Source organism: Bos grunniens, chromosome 2 (assembly GCF_055505025.1).
Source record: "Bos grunniens cultivar Pamir isolate PY7600 chromosome 2, Bosgru_T2T1.0, whole genome shotgun sequence".
NCBI classification, from domain to species: domain Eukaryota; kingdom Metazoa; phylum Chordata; class Mammalia; order Artiodactyla; family Bovidae; genus Bos; species Bos grunniens.
The window spans coordinates 51965871-51985241 of NC_141166.1; the positions used below are offsets into that span (position 1 = coordinate 51965871).

Genomic DNA, 19371 nt, shown 5'->3' on the forward strand with positions numbered 1-19371 from the left:
AAGACTCCAAAGCAGGGTCAGCCACAGGCTAAACTATTAGTTAGCTAATGTTAGTCTCTGACAGCCTCCAACTTATTTTATTAGTCTCCTTCTCTGCTTTCATGGTATCACTTTCTTATTCTCTCATGCTCTAATTGCCCAGAGCCCCTGCGTGGGCCTGCCTGCTCTGGCAGTGCTCTGTGCTCTGAACCTCATAATTTCTCACAGCCGTCAAACCTCCTCTCATTTAGACTATCAGGTTGAAATGTGATCTCAAATACTTGCTACTCAGGTGTACTGAGAAACTAGTACACTAGTATTTGAGTAGAGTTTAATGTGTCTGACCTTCCTGCCTTCCATTTTTATAGGGGAAAAATAATTTCTATACAAAGCAAAAGGTTAATGATAGCAAATCAATCAGAATAACTGTAGAAAAGTTACTTTGTGTAGTGTGAGTTATACATCAGTCATGGTGACCAACACGTCTCAGTGGCTTAAGCTAACAGAGGGCTGTTTCTCATTCCAAATTGAGTTGTCAGGGTTCTCTGATCCCTGGAGTCCTTCAGAAACCCAGGAACCCAAACTGAGAGCAGCCACCATTTCAGACATGGCCAGTTGCTGTGCTCACCATGCCAAAGGAAAGAAAGCTCTTGAAGGCACTCCCGTCAGCAATGAATTGTCTGACCTAGACGTGACACATTCTGAGAGTCTCTGGAAAGACAGGAACATTGTTGACTGTCCTTGCTTATTCATCTTTTATTCTCAATAACCAGCGCAGTAAATGTTTATTAAGGTGAAGTTATTTCCAGAGATTCTGATTTCTTTCGGGTTTACCTTGGTCTGTCTAAAAGAAAATAAATAACAGAACTCATAAAGTAAAGCCTGTAGTCCTCCACACTCAGTCTGATATCCCTGGGATACTAAAGGTAGGGGGAATCCAAAGCCCTTTAAATCTACCTGAGGAGAATAGCGTTCCGGGAGAGATCCTTCATGGTGGGTCAGTTTCATGAATATCACACTCCTTCAAGGAAATAGCCTATACAGTTACTCCTTTTCTACTGCTTGGCACATGGTACTGTGTTGAATATGTGTTGACTGACTCATAAGGACAGCCCATGGCTTATGGTCTTTTTTTTTTTTTTTCTGGACTCTTCTTTAAGTATCAGAAGATGACACTGATGACATTTTACAGAACAATCACTTTTTTATGTGTTCTGGTATAATGGGGTTTTATTAAATGTATATTCAATCATGTAAATTTAGCCTACCAGAGTGTGTGTATGAGTATGTGCGTGTGTGTGTGTACAGGAAAAATAGAAAAGAAAAAAAGATAAAAAAATACTAAGATATACAGTCTAGGTAATTCTGCTTGCTATTCTATTTACTGAGATTATGCTTTTAAGCACAAGATGAAAAACTCTAATCTACTGTGGTCTCAGTTGAATATGATTCTCAGTGGGAACTACTCAGCCTATTGCATGTACTTCTAGTATTCAGATTTATGGCCATTTTTCTATACAACTTGGCTCCTAACTATATGCCACCTGTTTCATTGGCATGCACCCAAAGAGCCAGAGATTTTGTGATGGAGGAAATGCTGGTTATAATGGGGCTCTCTGTGAGGTGGTATATTTGTTTCCTGAATGGTGTAATTTTGACTGTATGGGGTTTGCCTAAAACCAACTTTAAGGTCTTACATCTCCTGTAGAATGAAACTCCACAGCGTTACTGTTCCTTAGAAAACTAGATTCATTAGTGAAGACTCCTTGACTTTCTGTAGTCTATTTTACTTTAAGCAAAATTATTTTGCTTTGTCTCCTGTGTGGGTCTAGAGTTCCAGTGAATCTGGTATACCATCTGAAGATTAAATATGTCCATGGGAGTTTATGTGTTGCTTTCGCATGTCACAAAGCAGATTAACGTGGCTTTCCCATCCTTCTCTCCAGAGTGCCTACCGCATGTTTACAAACAACACATGTTTGAAGCACATGATCACCAAAGTCCGGCGGGACACCCACCACTTTGAACGCTACCAGCATAACCGGGACCTCGTGGGATTCCTCAACATGTTTGCAAACAAACAACTGGAGCTGCCAAGGGGCTGGGAAATGAAACACGATCATCAGGGCAAGGTAACTTGTAGGAGTGGCCGTGGGGAAGCCGCCGCATGACTGTGTGATCTTGTGACTTTGGCACTTGGCTCTACCCATCAAATGAGGGCTGAAAGTCCTTTGTGAGGGGAAAAATTCCATCTCCTGGTTCAAAGGAAACCTGGACAAGCAGGTTGTTTGTTACCATCAGCAGTTGCTACCCTCTTTTGAAGTGGTATATACAGTGTATGGGAGTCAGGGCACTTGCTGGGCAAAACACCCACTTTGCATGGACATTCTTTGAACTGTAATCTCACCATTTTCTACTGATTAGAGAAGAGGTTTCTTAGGCAATGATACTTCCCTCTCCTAGCTGTGTTGTGGATAGTTGAATACAAGTTGTGGCATTGTTTGGAGAAGGTGGCTAGGAGGTTGCTAAGCAACAACACAAGGTGTGTCTTGACACTATCCGGGTTTGGGCCTTAGTCTTGTTGGTTCAAAACCCTGATTTTGTTAGCACATTAAACAAGATTCAAAGATTGATTAATTTATGATGAGAAATATGTAACTCTCGCACAGTCCAGGTAACCACATCTGCACTTCCTTTTTAGACAAATGAATCAGAAAGCCGGGTTACTATCAGGAGGTTGTCTTATGAGTAAGAAATCAAAGTGAGAAAGTTAGTAATTCTTATTAAGGTGTTTCTCAGCCAAGATTTTGTTTATTTAACTCTTGTTCGGCGTGTACTAGGAGCCATGAACTGTTTAAGTTCTTTATGTTTAAGCTCTCCACAATAACTCTGTAAGACAATACTTTTGTTATTATTGCTATTTACATATGCAGAGTTCAGGTGCAGAATGGTTCAATGACTTGCCCAGGGACTAGAGATGGGCAATGTCTGAGCTGGGCTCTAACCCATGCAGTCTGGTTCAAGGGTCCTTGCTCCTAACCACCATAGTATGCTCTCCAAGTATTGAGAAACCAACCAACACTTTTCCTGTCTGTAAAAATACTTGAAATACGTGACTTGTAAGTGTGGGGAGGATTGACAAAAATTTATAATAACTGTACTTGACTTTTTCATTCAACAAATATTTATTGAACACCTGTGCAAAACAGAGCAGCCAACAACTCCATAGAACTGTCTTTCTGATGGAAAGAGATGGCCAATGGACAAGTAAATACCACGCATGCTAAGAGCTGATTAAAGTTTTGATTTAGAGGAAAGCAGGATATGGGGTCTAGGAAAAGGCAGGAGTGGAGAGTTATTTTATAGAGGGTGTCTGGGGAAGGACTCACAAATTAAGCTCTGCATGTATGCAGATGTAAATGAAGTGAGAAATAAACCATCCCAGGGAAGAGCATTCAGGTGAGTGGAATGTGGAAAGTACTCAGTGCATTCCATTCTTCCCTAAAGTACCCTCTAGCAAAAATACCACAGTGTATCTTGCTCATCCTGAACTCAGCTTCTAGCAATCTTACCTGAGAACTTAGCAGCAGTCAAAATTGATATTACAAATTGCATGGATAGATTTTAATGCATGGGAGGAACCCTCAGACTTTCATTGAAACTACTGACCTGAGTTTTGTAAAATTTTTACTAAACCTCTAATTCTCAGCCCAGAGAAGATTAGAAGTGGTAAGCATGAAGTTCAGAATAGATGAAAGAGAATGGATTTGTGATTAGGTCCCTAAACCACAGGTGGAATAGTGGTATATCAGAGTTAGGTGGGATGGCAGGGAAGCCTTTCCAGGACATGGGGAGCCTGCAGGGACACTTGGCAGTTCCTGTGCTCTCTCTTTCCCAAGGAGGATGTCACTTTGCTGGTGCCGAGTGTTTGTAAACATTCTACTAAATGGAAATGCGCAGGTAGTCCAAGAAAGGGTGATGGAAAATACTGATGGTATTATGCCTGCATGTAAAAGAGCATTAGCAGACCAAGAATCAGCTCTGTTCTCAACTCTGACAGTTTTTTTTCCTGATGTCATGGGGATCTATACTCGTTAGAAGACCACTGCTGCTGCTGCTAAGTCGCTTCAGTCGTGTCCGACTCTGTGTGACCCCATAGACGACAGCCCACCAGGCTCCCCCAACCCTGGGATTCTCCAGGCAAGAACACTGGAATGGGTTGCCATTTCCTTCTCCAATGCGTGAAAGTGAAAAGTGAAAGTGAAGTCACTCTGTCGTGTCCGACCCTCGGCGACCCCATAGAAAACCACAGGTCCAGGGAAAAACCCAAGCTGAGATAATGCTGCATGTATTTCTGCTCTGTGCAGAGACTTAACATGTTAAGTCATTTTGTATCCTTAGCTGAAGGGAATCGGGAACTTATCATGCAGACCTGGAAGGGAAGGTTCCTCTCTTGCCAGTCATAACTTGCCAGACATGCTTCAAGAGAGAGCCTCTTATTAATAACACCTGAACCTTGAGAAGAGTTTAAGTTGAACTTAGAATACTATTTAAGATGAGTTATGATGTATTCTTAAGAACAAGTTCTGTCTCATAGCTTTTATAAAAGTTTCGATGGTTAAACAGAGGTAAACATCTCGACTGTGTGGGTAACATAACCATCTATCCTCTTTCCTGAGAGTTTGGACTCATGTGGGGTTTCAGCCTAAAGTTGTAAGCATTGTTAAGAGCATTGAATGTGAGTTGGGAGATAGCTGACCTCACAGGTTGCTGGTGACTTTCCTTTTGAATGACGTGTGGCATGAAATATGTGGAAGGACCCCTGGCCTTGTGGACAGAATGAATTACCAGACAGGCCTGAAAGAGGATCACTTTAGCCTGATTCCTCTGCTTTGTGCATTTAGACTTTAGTAAGATTTTTAGCTAAGCTGGATACCTTAATGAAAGCAGGTATATCTCCCTGTGCTTCCCATCATCCTTTCTTTACAAATGACTGACTTCTCATAAACAAAAATAGCTTGAAAGAACATTTGGGAGAGGCTCTTGCCGTGGCTGTACTTTAAAAATCAATAGCTCCCATCCTTCGCCGTTAACAGGTTTTCTACTAGTCTGAAATTTTAACTGCCCCTTTTTGATGTATTGCTTTACCTCTAGAATGTTTAAAGGGAGTAAACTTTTTTTCCCATTTAATATAGCATCAGAAGCTATTAAATACTATGAGTTTTTTCCCCAGAGTGATGACTAATTTCTAGAATTGACATGAAATAGGATGACCAGATCCTCACCTGCATGAAAAGACGTGGTTCTTATGAGAAATGTTGTCAAATTTAGCTGCTCAGGCCTATGAAATTTGGTTCCATCTTCTTTTCTCAAGTGCAACATCTTCCTTTTGTTTTCATCAGTTTTGCCATTCACCACACTTCCGAATGCCTGCTATACGCAAGCCACTGTGATAACTGTGGTACAAGCTCACAGTGTAGTATTATGTAGTGTGTACTACTAGATATGTGCTAGATGTGGCTATACATTTAGATTAATTCCTTCCATTCTCAAAGCAACCTTGTTCGTAACTGCTATTTTTAATCCATATTTTTTTAGAAGAGGAAATTAAAGCACAGCATGGCTAAGTGAGCTGACCAAGGTCCTGTAATTATGTGTGGTAGAATTGGATTTGACTTAGTCCATCCAGATCCAGAGTCTGTGCTGTCACCCTGCCTCTCACCAGGGAGGAGGGGAATACACATCTTCTAGCTCTTATAGTGAAGGCAGTAAACAGTGCTCTGGGAGCCTGTGGTATGGTCTCCTACCATGGTTGAGAGGGTGGGGGCTTTCATACACACCATCGAAGGGCAGCAGAGTGGGTGGATTGCTCTTGGCTCTCTAGGCATAAGTGAGTCCCCATAGTCCCCCTTGCACTGTTTCATGATGCCTATACCTGTGTGTCTCATGGTGTTGCTGTTAACTTGTTTTGTCTTCCCAAGCAGATGATCCCCTCCTTAAGAGTGCTTCTGTTTATTTTTTTTAATTACTCCCTCTTCAACCCCAGTGCCATTCATATAGAAGGTTCTCAAAACAGGTTTGATGAATGAATGAAATTTGTCATCTGTAGATTCCTGGTTTTTCAGTGATCTCTGCTTTGGACAAACAAGAAAGCTTCCAGGCTCTCTCCCCATTGCCACTCGCTCCTCCTTCTGTGCACTCACTGGAAGTAGCTCCTAGGATTTGCCTGGTTTGACCTCTCTTATTCCGTGTGCTGTCTTGGATTTTTCACATTACATGTTTGAACAGGGTAGTGATTATGCTTGTACTACAGTTTAGCTGTCTCCAATTTGGAAGAGACTTTTCTTCTAATTACTTAAGGCCAAGGGTTTAAGTTGGCTGAGATTTCACAAAATTCTGGATCTGGTATGCTTTTTGGTGGAGTTCTAGGGTGAAAAATGTCCTTGACTTACATGAAAGAAGAGAAGTAAAATATTCTTTTAACATTGACTATGAATTAAAGAGTAAGAACGGACTATCAGGCCCTCTGGGTAAGATGATAATGATGGTGATGACAGTGATGACACCTACATTTATTGGGCTCAATCCATGTGCCAGGCACTTCACTTGGTATTTGTTCATGGATTATTTTATTTTGACCTCATGGCAGTTTATGAGGTGGGTATATCATTATTGTTCACATTTTATTGAAATTTGCATGCGTGCACGTGTCTGCTAAGCCACTTCAGTTGTGTCTGACTCTTTGCGATCCTACGGACCGTAGCCCACCAGGCACCTCTGTCCATGGGATTTTGCGGGCAAGAATACTGGAATGGGTTGCCATGTCCTCCTCCAAGGTACCTTCCTGACCCAGGGATTGAATCTGCATCTCTTATGTCTCCTGCATCAACAGTCAGGTTCTTCTAATGTGTATATCAGTAAGCAAGTGAGGAATTCAGGATTCTAACTTTAGGAGCATGCCTCTTAACTACTGTACTCTATTGGGAGGGATTGTCTTTGAAAATGAGATATACTTTATCATTCCAGGGAAGAAGAGTTCCAGTCCAGGTGTTGGGATTACTGGTATCCTTCAAGGCTGAGTCATACAAATAGGTTTTGATTAGATTATAGGTATTTTACCGGATGACACCCCACCAGAAACATTCACGACTTCATGCTTAAATACCGTAGATCTAGGAACTAAAAAGGGAAGCCTAGTCTTCCTCTAATTCAACCTAATAGGTGTGGGATTTCTCTTGGTGGAGAGAATGTTTTAAAATTATATTATGGTGATGGTTGCACAATCCTATGTATATACTAAAAACAGTGGATTGTACTGTTCAAATGGGTGAATTGTATAGTATCTGAGTTATGTCTCAATAAAACTATTTTTAAAAAGCAGTAGGTTAAATTAGAGGAAGACTAAGTTTCCCTTTTCAGCTCCTAGATTTTATAGATCTTTGATTCTTTAGTCTTAAGGATTAGATGATATAGTTCTACTTTTAATTACATTTGGAAAGGTATCTTGTTCACAATTCCACACTGTTTTAATTAGTATTTTGTTTCACTCCTTGATATTCTCAGTTGTTTTTATCCTAGCAATTAATCCAAGTTTTATTTTATGCAGGATAGTCCTCATGAGACTGTGATTAACATCTGTGTATACAAATTTGTTGAACCTAAAAGTCTAGGATTTTCAACTAACATACAGGACACATTTTGACTTGTCTTATTTGAAACAAAACATTTAAGCAAAGAAAGTAGGCCAGTATAGAAAGAAAATCTCTTCTTTCTTCTATTGTAATAATTCTTAAACTTTTGTACACTCTCAGGGCTGTGGAAAAAAAGAGTAATTTGGGATCTGGGTTACAGTGTTGATATAAACTTTTTATATTTATGCAAGAAATATGCATCAGTAGTATTAAAATGTGACTTGGTTAAAATCAGAAGCATTTGCTTCTGATTCTTGGCTGGGTTTGATCATTAGTATGTGCTCATGGGGATAATATATCTGTAGACGATTATGAGTTTTAATAAGGAAAACCAAATGTTACTTTACATAGTAGTGTTCATTCTTTCTTCCTCACTTTTATTCTTTCCTCCTTTCTTTTTTCTTTTCTTCCTCCCTCCCTTCTTCACTCCTTTATTTTCTTCCTTCCCATTGTTAATTTGAAGAATTTGAAGAAATTATGCTGCAGTGGGTCAGGATTCCTGGATCTATCATTGTCTAGTCTAACTTCTACAAACCTCAGTTTTCTCTAAAGTGAGAGTTAGTAACCTGTCCTGTCCAGCTTCTGGGGCCGTGGTTGGCATCCAGTTAGATAATCATGGGATATCTAATGGAAGAAAAACAATTAGGGTGATAATTAACACAATTTACTCAGTAATTGACTTACTACTTACAGTGTAGAAAATAAAAGCAGTACAATGACAAATCTCTAGAGTTTTATTACTTAGTTTGGGGGAAAAAATATGGATTATGCAGACATCTACAGAATAAAATGGCCCACGTGGCACTCTAAGTCAGGAATGCTACTCATCTGGTTATTCCTACCCAGCTCACTAAAATCTTGATTTGAATGATTAGGTAGAAGCAAGAATCTATCTAGAACAATAACTAAACAGTTTCAATTTAGACTTTTATGAAAATGATAAAGATTTGTTATTGATGGTTGAATCCTTACTCTGATGGGAAATACGCAGTGACCTATCAAAGATGCAGTGTAGAATTAGTGTAGTGTCCCATGCCCCCTCTTAGCAGCCTGCTGATCTCCCTTAACCAAGGTGGCCCAACAAAATGGTTTTGTCACAATAGGGGTCACTTTACTGTTCTTGTTCCTTTTGTCCATATTGTTCTTGACCAGTGCAGGGTAGTCTGCCCTCAAGTGTTTGCTTCTGTCTGAAACCTGTACAATGACCCGGAGCATTATCAGTTTCTCTACTATGAGTCCTGTGTTATTGTGGTCTCTCTGCTAGATTTGTCTCTTGCTAGATTACTGGTCTTCTGTGGTGGTTATGTACTCTATAAGCTATGATCATGAAGATAGCATTTTAGAAACATCCTTCACAAGAGAAGTAGCTTTCTTCTTAGAACCAGAACTGAAATCAGATCCATGCATTTATTTGCACAGAATCATGCCCTTCCAGTGTAAAACCACTAGGCACCCTCCCCAAGACTGTTCTACTTTAGTGCCTCTGATTTGTATTATGAAAACACAGAATAGGCATCATGCACTAGCATAGATGCAGAATGACATTCCTGGAATGGAATACATGGAGAGGTTTCATAGTGAAGATTGGATTTGAACTGAACCCTAAATGATAAGTAGGATTTTTATAAAATTAGACTGTGGGGGAGAGAAAACAGGGCATGGGAAAGGAAGGAAAACACCTAATGTAAAGAAGTGGAAAAAAGAACACATCCTGAGTGGGTATGTTTTATTCCTTTGAAGAAGTAATGGGAAAATATTGAGAAACCCTGTATTACATACAAGTGTGCACGCACACACACACACACACAAGAGCTGATGGTATAAGATCCAATACAAAACCCAGCAGGCTCACGACTCAAGACTCAAGAAAACGCCAATGTTCCTACTCAGTCAGGCCAGAGCAGGTCCCTCTTACTCAGACTTTTGACCTTCAATGATTTTATGAGGCCCATCCACATTGGAGGGCTTCCCAGGTAGCTCAAATGGTAAAGAATTTGCCTGCAACGCAGGAGACCTGGGTTTGATCCCTGGGTCGGGAAGATCCCCTGAAGGAGGGCATGGCAACCCACTCCAATATTCTTGCCTGGAGAATCCCATGAACAGAGGAGCCTGGAGGGCTACATTCCATAGGGTCGCAGAGACTAACACTTTCACTTTCACCCACAATGGGGAGGGCCATCTGTTTAACTCAGGCTACTGATTGAAAGATATGTCTTCCAGAAACACCAACAGACACATCCAGAATATTGTTTGGCACTCACTGGCCCAGTTAACACATGAAATTAACCATCACAGATCAGTATCAGTGGAGTGAAATCTGTCGAAGCACTGTTGCAGAGAGTTAAGGAGGACAGAGAGAATGATACAAAAGACATGGATGGTTAGAAAGTTATGACAAAGCTTGATATTTCCTAAGTTTATATAGTGAACTTATTGTTTGGTTTAGTTTTTGGAAAAAACGTTATTTATTTTTTGTCTCCCCTTTCAGATGGCAAACATGGAATAACCCTTTTTTCCTGCTTTTTGTTTTGAACTGTCAAACAGTAGAGTACTGTGGGGCACTCTCACAGGTGCTTTCCCCAGATTATTCTACTTGAGCCTAAATTGAAATGCTAAGAAACTGTGGACTTTAAAAAAAGTGATATAAATGTTATGGGTTCTTTAAAGAAAAATGTAAAATGGTAACCATCTGCTTATTTAATGTGAAGTGTCCTATCCCAAAGCTTTGTAAAGCCAAGCTTTGTAACTCTAGGACATTGTGACTTTGGATGTCAGATTGGGGAGTTGAGTATCAGCATGGTCTGAATATTCAACTTGGCAAGTAGAATAACCATGACAAGTAGCAGTTTTGGTTAGGATAGATTTTTAGAAGAGAGAAGATATTTGTACCATGAAAGTTACCACAGTCCTAGCCTGCTTGAGGATTCTCATTTTACCATACTCTCTATGTGGCTGGAGAAGTTGCCCAAGTGATGACATAGACTTTGGTTTTAATCCTATATGAAGCTCATGGCCACAGTTTATTAGGTCAGGTTCATCTTAATGAGTATAATGCAACTTAATATTTGGAGGTTTCAAGTGAATCCCAAAAGTCTTTTAGTTCAGTAAGTTCTACACTTAGAAAACTGTTTTTTTTTTTCTTTTTTTGTCTATTAGAGCACTGTATTTCTTATTTTTGTGGTGCATCCCTTTAAGTACTTTGAAACAACTAATAACTTTGTGGTGGTGATCTGGTTTCAGTCAATCAGTCAGTTCAGTCACTCAGTCGTGTCCGACTCTTTGCGACCCCATGAATCGCAGCACGCCAGGCCTCCCTGTCCATCACCAACTCCCGGCGTTCACCCAAACTCATGTCCATCGAGTCGGTGATGCCATCCAGCCATCTCATCCTCTGTCATCCCCTTCTCCTCCTGCCCCCAATCCCTCCCAGCATCAGAATCTTTTCCAATGAGTCAACTCTTCACATGAGGTGGCCAAAGTATTGGAGTTTCAGCTTTAGCATCAGTCCTTCCAATGAACACCCAGGACCAATCTCCTTTAGAATGGACTGGTTGGATCTCCTTGCAGTCCAAGGACTCTCAAGAGTCTTCTCCAGTACCACAGTTCAAAAGCATCAATTCTTCAGTGCTCAGCTTTCTTAACAGTCCAACTCTCACATCCATACATGACCACTGGAAAAACCATAGCCTTGACTAGACGGACCGGTGATCTGGTTTAATCACCTCCAATTACATAGCATTCCAAGTAGAAATGAAATTAACCTTTATATAGCACACTTTTAGAGGATCTCTTGCTTATTTGTAAGGGGTACAAACTTGTTAGACCAAAAAGTAACCCATGCAAATGCACAAAGAGGCTGAAGTGAATAATCTTCTGAGGCTGTATACCTTTCTGAATGAGAGAATAGAGCAGAGTTTGGTTTTGCGAATGTATTTTTGAATAAAATGCTAGTACCATGGAGTCTTGAAGGAATTGCTCAAATATGAAGATGGCCTTTGCCTTTTGCTTTTAAAGAGTTGTCCTCTGACCAGCATTGGATCTTCATAAAAAATGTAGTATACTATCTTCAGATTTCATGGTAATGCCCTTCTGTATTACCTAAAATGTACTGATTTGGATAACTTCATCCTTGGTTTTCTGTAGTGGTAAATGCTTAGCAACCAGCTCCTTAGAGGTGGTGGGGAAGAGGGCTGATCTGTAGCATTTGCCATTTTCCATGGTGTAAATTCTCTCACCATAGCCAATTTCAGACTGCTAGCATCATCGTCAACCAGCTACCATAATTCCTTGAAATTTCACCATGAGTTCATGGAATCTGGTCCAAGCCATCCCCAGCATGTCAGTGACTTCCCTGTATTATATGTCTCAATACCTAAATACCACCACTCCCAACACATAAAATCTGCCTCCCCCCTGCCCTGCCCTGCCTTGAGCTAACATTTATGTATGAAGTGTGGGGAATGTTTTACTTATCCACATCTACTAACTGATCAGCTGTTTCCAGAACTCTAACCCAGTGCCTTTGTGTCTCTGTTTTTCTCTCAACTTTAGCTCTCTGATCTTAACAATTTAACAAAATAACTTTCTTTAGCTTTTTTGTGATTGATATAGATGTCATGAGATATTTAGGACCACTCATTCCTTCAAATGAACCAAAAGGTAGAAAATGTTAGCATGATTTTTTTTTACTTAAACTATATCATTCAGGTCTTTTCATCTATCATTTGGTAACAGAGATCTGTCTGGGATATAATATAGAGAAAATAATAGCATGTTTATTCCTTATAATTGGGGAAATGCTAGAGAGGGGACCAGGAGCTGAGAGGAGATTTATATTTTGGAAGGGAGAGAATGTGTGAGTAAATTAAAATCTTTATAGAAATTAGATTACAATTAACATTTTTTAGCATTTTAATATTTTATAGAGTTGATAAAGTAGAAGTTAGAACAGATTGAGTATGTAGCATGTCTAATCTTTAAACTGTTGTTCTTTTAGGGAAAGAAAGAAGATCTGATGTCTTTCTGTAGCATAGTTACAAGTGCTTTTTGTTTTATTTTGTTTACATGGTCTTTTAATATGGATTCCTGGTTTGGCAAAATGTTAACTGGAAACAATTTCAAACTTCTGTGACTTAGATTTGTTGAGCCTGAGGTTGGTATTTCTTCACAAATACTGATGGCTTTTTCTTTTCTTAAAATAATAGAAACTTAAAAAAAGAATTGTGTAAAGAGAGAAGTGTATTTTGTTTGGCCTCACTAAAATACCACTTGGCTCCAGCCAGCTCATATTTTCTGACTCTGACCATGCCCTGAAGCAGTGAAAGGGTAGAAGTTTTTAAAATGAGATTTGAATTTGGATATTTGCATTCCTTTCAGTTTTTTATTATATTGTTAGTTCTAGTTGGTCCAGCACGGGGAAGCTTGAGTGAATTTCCTTAATGAAACTTAACAGTAGAGACTCTATGTTTTCAAAATTTGCTTAGCTAGTGGCTAATCTGAAAAAGATTCATTTTTGGATACAACTGCTTTTTCGATGTGGTCTGCATTCTCAACATACTGTTTACTCAGGCAGTATTTATTAATACCTGGTAGAAAATTTCATAAATAAAAGCAGACCACTCAAGAATAATGACATAAAAAGTGACCCAAATTAAATTAAAAAAAGAAAAAGAAAAGTAGCCAGTCAGCTTTGTTACTGACTTGAGCTACTTAGGATATCCTGTGGGAACGTGATCTACTTTTGTGACATAATTGATTTGTGCATCACAAATAGAAATGGCAACCTAAATTTTGGGTGGTATTTGTTTATGCTTTCCTCTTCATGTTAAAGTAGAATACATTTCCCACAACTCAGTTGGGATTTGAGTCATCTCCTTGGAGTGGAGGTAGCAAAGCACTGTCCAGGGTCGCACAGTTAACAGAGAGAGCACAGCGCATGCTCAGAGAAGCTGCTTCCTGGTGCTGCCCTCAGTGCTAGTGCACTAGGCGTGGCTTCCATACAGGTCTTCACAGGGACTTCCCCCCAAGTATCTGGCAGACTTAAAAAGCTCATGCAAACAATACACACATTCCGTCTTCTCTGAATCGGAGCCCCATGTGGAATACAGACTAGCACCTCTCCCCACCCGCAGCGCTGTCTCCAGCAGGGGAGCAGTCCGCGGACTGTGCGGAGGAAGTACCGTTTGCTGTCCAGCATCAGTAGTGGGCTTGTCAGTGTTGAAAGTGAATGTTATTGTCGGCCTAATTCAATAAATATGTAAAGGTTTTGCTAAACTCAAGTACTATGTGAGGTGTGAGGAAAGTAAGAAGAACATCAAAAGGAAAAATAGGAGGAAGAAAGAATGGGAAAAAAAGAGAAATAAGAAAAGATGAGAGGGGAAGGAGGCACTGCTCACTGGGCTTTGGAGTCAGGAAAATGGATTCAAATCTCAGCTTTATACTTTCCCAGCCCTACGTTTCACTTAAACCTCGAACCATTACCCAACTGTATTGAAGGTGAACAACAATAAGACATCATTATTTATGAAATAATGAAAAATCTTATTTATAATGGTGGTGGCTGGCTTATATGTTCATCTGTGCTGAGACAGTGCATCAGTTAGGATTTGGTTTGGCTACCCTGTGACAGAAACCTGTACAAAGTTTAATATGCAAGATTTTATTCTCTCATATGAAGAAGTTCAGAGGTAGGTAGTCTGTAGGTTTTAGGGTGGTTTCTTAAATTGTAAGAGCCTAGCTCCTTACAGTTTTTTGCTTAGCCACTCAGTCTTACTAAAGCCAGACTCTTCAAGGTTCAGTATGGCTGCTGGAGCTCTGTTTGGTTCACATCTTTGTTTTAGGAAGCTAAATGGATGAAGAACAGAAGGAAGACTTCACCCTGTGAAAATCTCCTTGTAAGGAGGTTGTCCAGAAGTATCACGTGGCACTCTGTTTACATCTCATTGGCCAGAACGTAATCTAGGCCATACAGAGCTAGAAGGAGCCTGGAAGTACAGTTTTACTGGTTCTCCATTTTTTTGAGCTTGGTGTATAGACTGTAGGGAGAAAAATTATGATCTTTAGAAAAATGTCTGAGAAGTTAAAACTATTATTAGTAATAATAATAGTAATAATAGTAAGTCACATTTAAGGGGTCACAGAGACTATGTTCAAAAATTTCTATGAACCATCTCATTTTACCTTTGTTTGATGTAGGCATTACTGTCCCTATTTAACAGAAAAGAAATTGTGCTTTAAAGAAAAGTAGTTTGCCCAAGGTTATGTCACTAGCAAGTGGTGGAGCTAGGGCTCAGACCCAGGCTTGTCTTTCTGGATCGCAAGCATTTAATCACTACTTTGTCTTCGAATTCTCAAGGTTTAACTTGGTAGTTTATACATGTCCATTTGAGATATTTTGAAACCTTCTATCTTATTTGTGGTTTTGTAGTCTTCAGTTCGGAGAAGGCAATGGCAAGCCACTCCAGTACTCTTGCCTAGAAAAATCCCATGGATGGAGGAGCCTGGTAGGATGCAGTCCATGGGGTCGCTACAAGTCGGACGCGACTGAGCGACTTTACTTTCACTTTTCACTTTCACACAATGGAGAAGGCAATGGCAACCCACTCCAGTGTTCTTGCCTGGAGAATCCCAGGGACGGTAGAGCCTGGTGGGCTGCCGTCTATGGGGTCGCACAGAGTCGGACACGACTGAAGCAACTTAGCAGTAGCAGTAGCAGCAGTCTTCAGTTCTCCACATGTTTTACCCAACACACACACACATACACACACACTTCTCTCATTTGTTTTTCTCAAACTTGTCAGTCTTTCTATGCTTATTTTTTTAAAAAACGTGATTTTTAATACTTGGTTAGTTCATCGTCATTTGTCTTGTATTTTGGTCAAGAGTCTGCTATTCAAGTTTTTGGAAGTTTATTTTCTGAGCACCCTCTTTCTCCCAGACGTAACCCTAAAATCTATCAGAGAGAACAGGGTGAGTAAGGAGTCCCTACCCTGAAGGCATTTACAGTATAATTCTTTAGAGAATGGATTTTAGACAAGCCTCTTAACATCAAATTATACTGTGACACTCCATGTAAATCACAACTGACCTAGATGGACACACCCATTTGTCCTTACAATTACAAGTGCATCATTGTTACCTCTAAACGGCCACCTGCACCTTCAAAACATGCCTAAGAAATTAGGTAGAGTAAGAAGGCAATCCTATTTTCATACTCTTTGCATTTTCCCCTTAGCATGGTTCATAGTATTGTTGTAAGTAATAAGAGCTTAATCTTCTTAAAGAGGATGTGAGATTGATATGATATTATTTTGAAATGTCTACATATAAAAATAATTGAATTTCTATTTTATGACATTTTAAATAGTGGCAGAAGTAATATCCAGATATTGATTAGAAGCTCAAATCAAACAGGAACTGGTGTCACATTTGAGACCAGAGCCTGTCAATACAAACCTGTGTAGGGTTTACAATTCATGTACTTTTTTTTTTAACAGGATCAGAGAAGTAAGACATTCCACCTGGTAGGTTATGAAAAAAGGGAACATTACCCAGGGATATAAGGTTGATGACACCATCTCCTACACGACTTCCATTTAATCTAATCTTTGTACCTAGAAATCAGACATTGAGAAAAGGGCCAACAAGGATTCTGGTTCTGGTTATTTCTCTGCTTTGTTTCTAGTGCACTTTCTACTTAAAGTTATTTTTTAAAGAAGTCATTTTCTGCCTATTTGGGAGCTACTTACAGATTGTTGTGCCCTGTTCCCTGATTCTGTATCTGCAGAAACATTTTGTTTCATAATGGAAAGGTGATTATTTAAATTGGCATAAATATACCATCTGCCCCTGGGATTTTTCTAGATATGTTCTTTCCTAGTCTTTAAGGTATAGTACTTTGTTAAAGGAGCTCCATCAGTTTGAGTTGTCAGTTCTATTTTGCTCATTTAGGTTATTTGACACATAGCTTGTGTCCTGACATTTTAATCAGTAGTGAGTTTCCAGGCTTTCCTAATAGTTCTTTTTATCTTTGATGACCTAATTAACTTTACCTGGTCATGGAAAACTTACATTTTTAATTGTCCTTGAGATAATGGGCTTCATTATTGCCTTGAATGAATTTTTCTTTGAAAACTTACTACCATTTGGTTCTTACTGATAATGAAAAATAGCTCTTGTGAAGAGCGTTAGAATTAAAAAGAATTTTTAAAGGCCTTTCTACATTGCTTGCAGACTTTATTGCGAAACTGAGGGAAATGGCTTATGCTCATTCATGATTTCATGTCACTAGGGATTCTGCAGTAAATGTGTCAGACATGGTTTCCTCCCTCCTGTCACATTATGGGGGAGAAATATTTGTTATGGATGAGGGAGAGAAGGAGACATGTTTTTATAAGAAATCTGTAGCCCAGAGAACTTAAGTGACTTGCCCAGAGTCATTGAATGTGATAGAATTTAGATGTGTAACTGATGACGAAACTGAAGAGCAAATAAGGAGACTTTAAAGAGTCTTAGAAAGTGACCAAAGGGTTGGAATTTTTTTTTTTTTGTAGATAACAGGTAGCCAGTAGAGGTTTTGGATTGGAGTGGAGATATAGTCAAAGCTTTTAGAAAAATATATTCTCATAGTGATGTGCCAATTCAGTGAATCAAGGTTGTTAGAGATGTGAAACAACCGAGAAACTATTAATAATTTTACATTTAAGAGAAAGTCCTGAAATAATGGAATGAATGGTAGCCAGGCTGGGATGGGAGAAATAGAGGAGACTCTATATTGGGAAAATGGGGGGAGGACTTGGTAGCTGATTGCATAAAAGGAAAAGAGAAGTCAGTGATGTTTGAAAGAAGAACTTGGTAATATCCCATAGCAGTATGCACTTAGCATCAATTAAGAGAAGCCCAAATGTCCAATCAGGTGATTTTTTTCTAAGATCCTAACTTGATGACTGTCTCTTAAGAATATTTCCTAAACACAGGGGCCATGTTCCTTCCTGCTGTCTTCACTCTGAATCCAGTCTAAGCGTTGCTTCCTGTGTTCTGGTCTGTCCCAAGGGAGGAAGGAGTAATTCTCCCGAAGATTTGAAATTACGAGAAAACAGAGCTAAGGTTATTGCTGCAAAGTGGGTCTCTTCCTGAATGTGTGAAACGATAGGACAAGTCTGTGGCATGTATGGACTATTGACTCAGTGGATTGCTTCCTAGGCATTTTTTGTTGACCACAACTCCCGAACCACCACTTTCATCGATCCCCGACTCCCGCTTCAGAGCAGCAGACCCACGAGCGCACTGGTGCATCGACAACACCTGACCCGGCAGCGCAGCCACAGCGCAGGCGAGGTGAGTCCCAGCTGTAGCAAGTGACCTGTTGGTTGGTAGGAATGCAGGATGTGGGATTTATTGAATTCTGCTGGCTCTTTCATATTGCTTTGTTTTTCTAGTTTGAGGCTATCATTTGGAGGCTGAAAAGTACTGGAATGTTGACAGGGCTTCTCTGGAAACAAATAGAACCTAAATTGCAAATTTAAAAGTAAGACATTAGAGGAAAGGTTGAAGAAATTAGATTTTTTTTTTTTTTTTAAAGTTCAGTGGGTGATGAGAGAAGATTCATAATGCAATACAGTGTTCAAGAGAGGGTGATGGGGAGCCCTTTGGCATACCTGATAGCAACTTCATAGGAAGAAATGAACATAGCTTTTGCTCCGTCACTCAGTCGTGTCTGACTTTTGCGACTGTAGCCTGCCAGGCTTCTCTGTCCCTGAGATTTTAATTGGGGATTAAAATTGGGTTAAAGGTAGGGACATTTCTTAAGTGAGGATTGTGGGATTAGATGAAAATCTCCGGCCTAAGCTATGAGGTTGTGATCCTCTCTAATCTTCTTTAAAATTAGGGTATATAAGAGAGTTGATTTCTATACATGAAATGCCCGGAGAAAATGGGCAGAATTAAAAGCTCTACTGTACTCTACTTTGCTGGTTTGCAGTGACCCATGGTAACCACATGAGGGCTCTCCAATAACCTAACCAAAAAAGAACAGAAAAAAGGAATACTCTCTTTCTGTTTCCCTTTTTCGGTTGCAGGTTAAATAAATAAAAGAAGAATGTTTTATGTCAAATATTCTCTCCTCAGTACAAGACAAGAGGGCAATAGAGGGTGAGATGGTTAGGTAGCATCACCAACTCAATGAACATGAATTTGAGCAAACTCCAGGAGATAGTGAAGGACAGAAAAGCCTGGTGTGCTATACACAGGACGTGGAGTTGCAAGAGTCAGACACGGCTTAGTGACTGACCAACAGCAACAATAGACTTATGCTTTGAATGTCATATATCATCACTTTATATACATTGTTTCTTTTTTTTCTTTTGTATTTTATTTATTTATTTATTTTTTTAAACTTTACAATATTGTATTAGTTTTGCCAAATATTGAAATGAATCCGCCACATGTATACCTGTGTTCCCCATCCTGAACCCTCCTCCCTCCTCCCTCCCCATACCCTCCCTCTGGGTCGTCCCAGTGCACCAGCCCCAAGCATCCAGTATCGTGCATCGAACCTGGACTGGCGACTCGTTTCATACATGATATTATACATGTTTCAATGCCATAAAAATTCCCTTAGACGAGTAGAATTAAGATTCTTTTCCTGCATTCCTTTTCCAGATTTTGTCTGTGAGCGTATCATCTTTTCAGTATTATATTGTAT

At 39.7% G+C, this 19371-nt stretch overlaps 1 protein-coding gene across 8 annotated transcripts in view; it reads left to right on the plus strand.

The window, feature by feature from the left end:
* Positions 1–19371, plus strand: part of HECW2 (HECT, C2 and WW domain containing E3 ubiquitin protein ligase 2) — a 433106-nt gene that overhangs the window by 332005 nt on the left and 81730 nt on the right. For all 8 annotated transcript variants that reach the window (XM_086348453.1, XM_086348470.1, XM_086348425.1 and 5 more), the window contains 2 exons: positions 1926–2111; positions 17871–18005. In XM_086348453.1, the coding sequence (XP_086204579.1) occupies positions 1926–2111; positions 17871–18005 (321 nt within the window). The remainder of the gene's footprint in view (positions 1–1925; positions 2112–17870; positions 18006–19371) is intronic.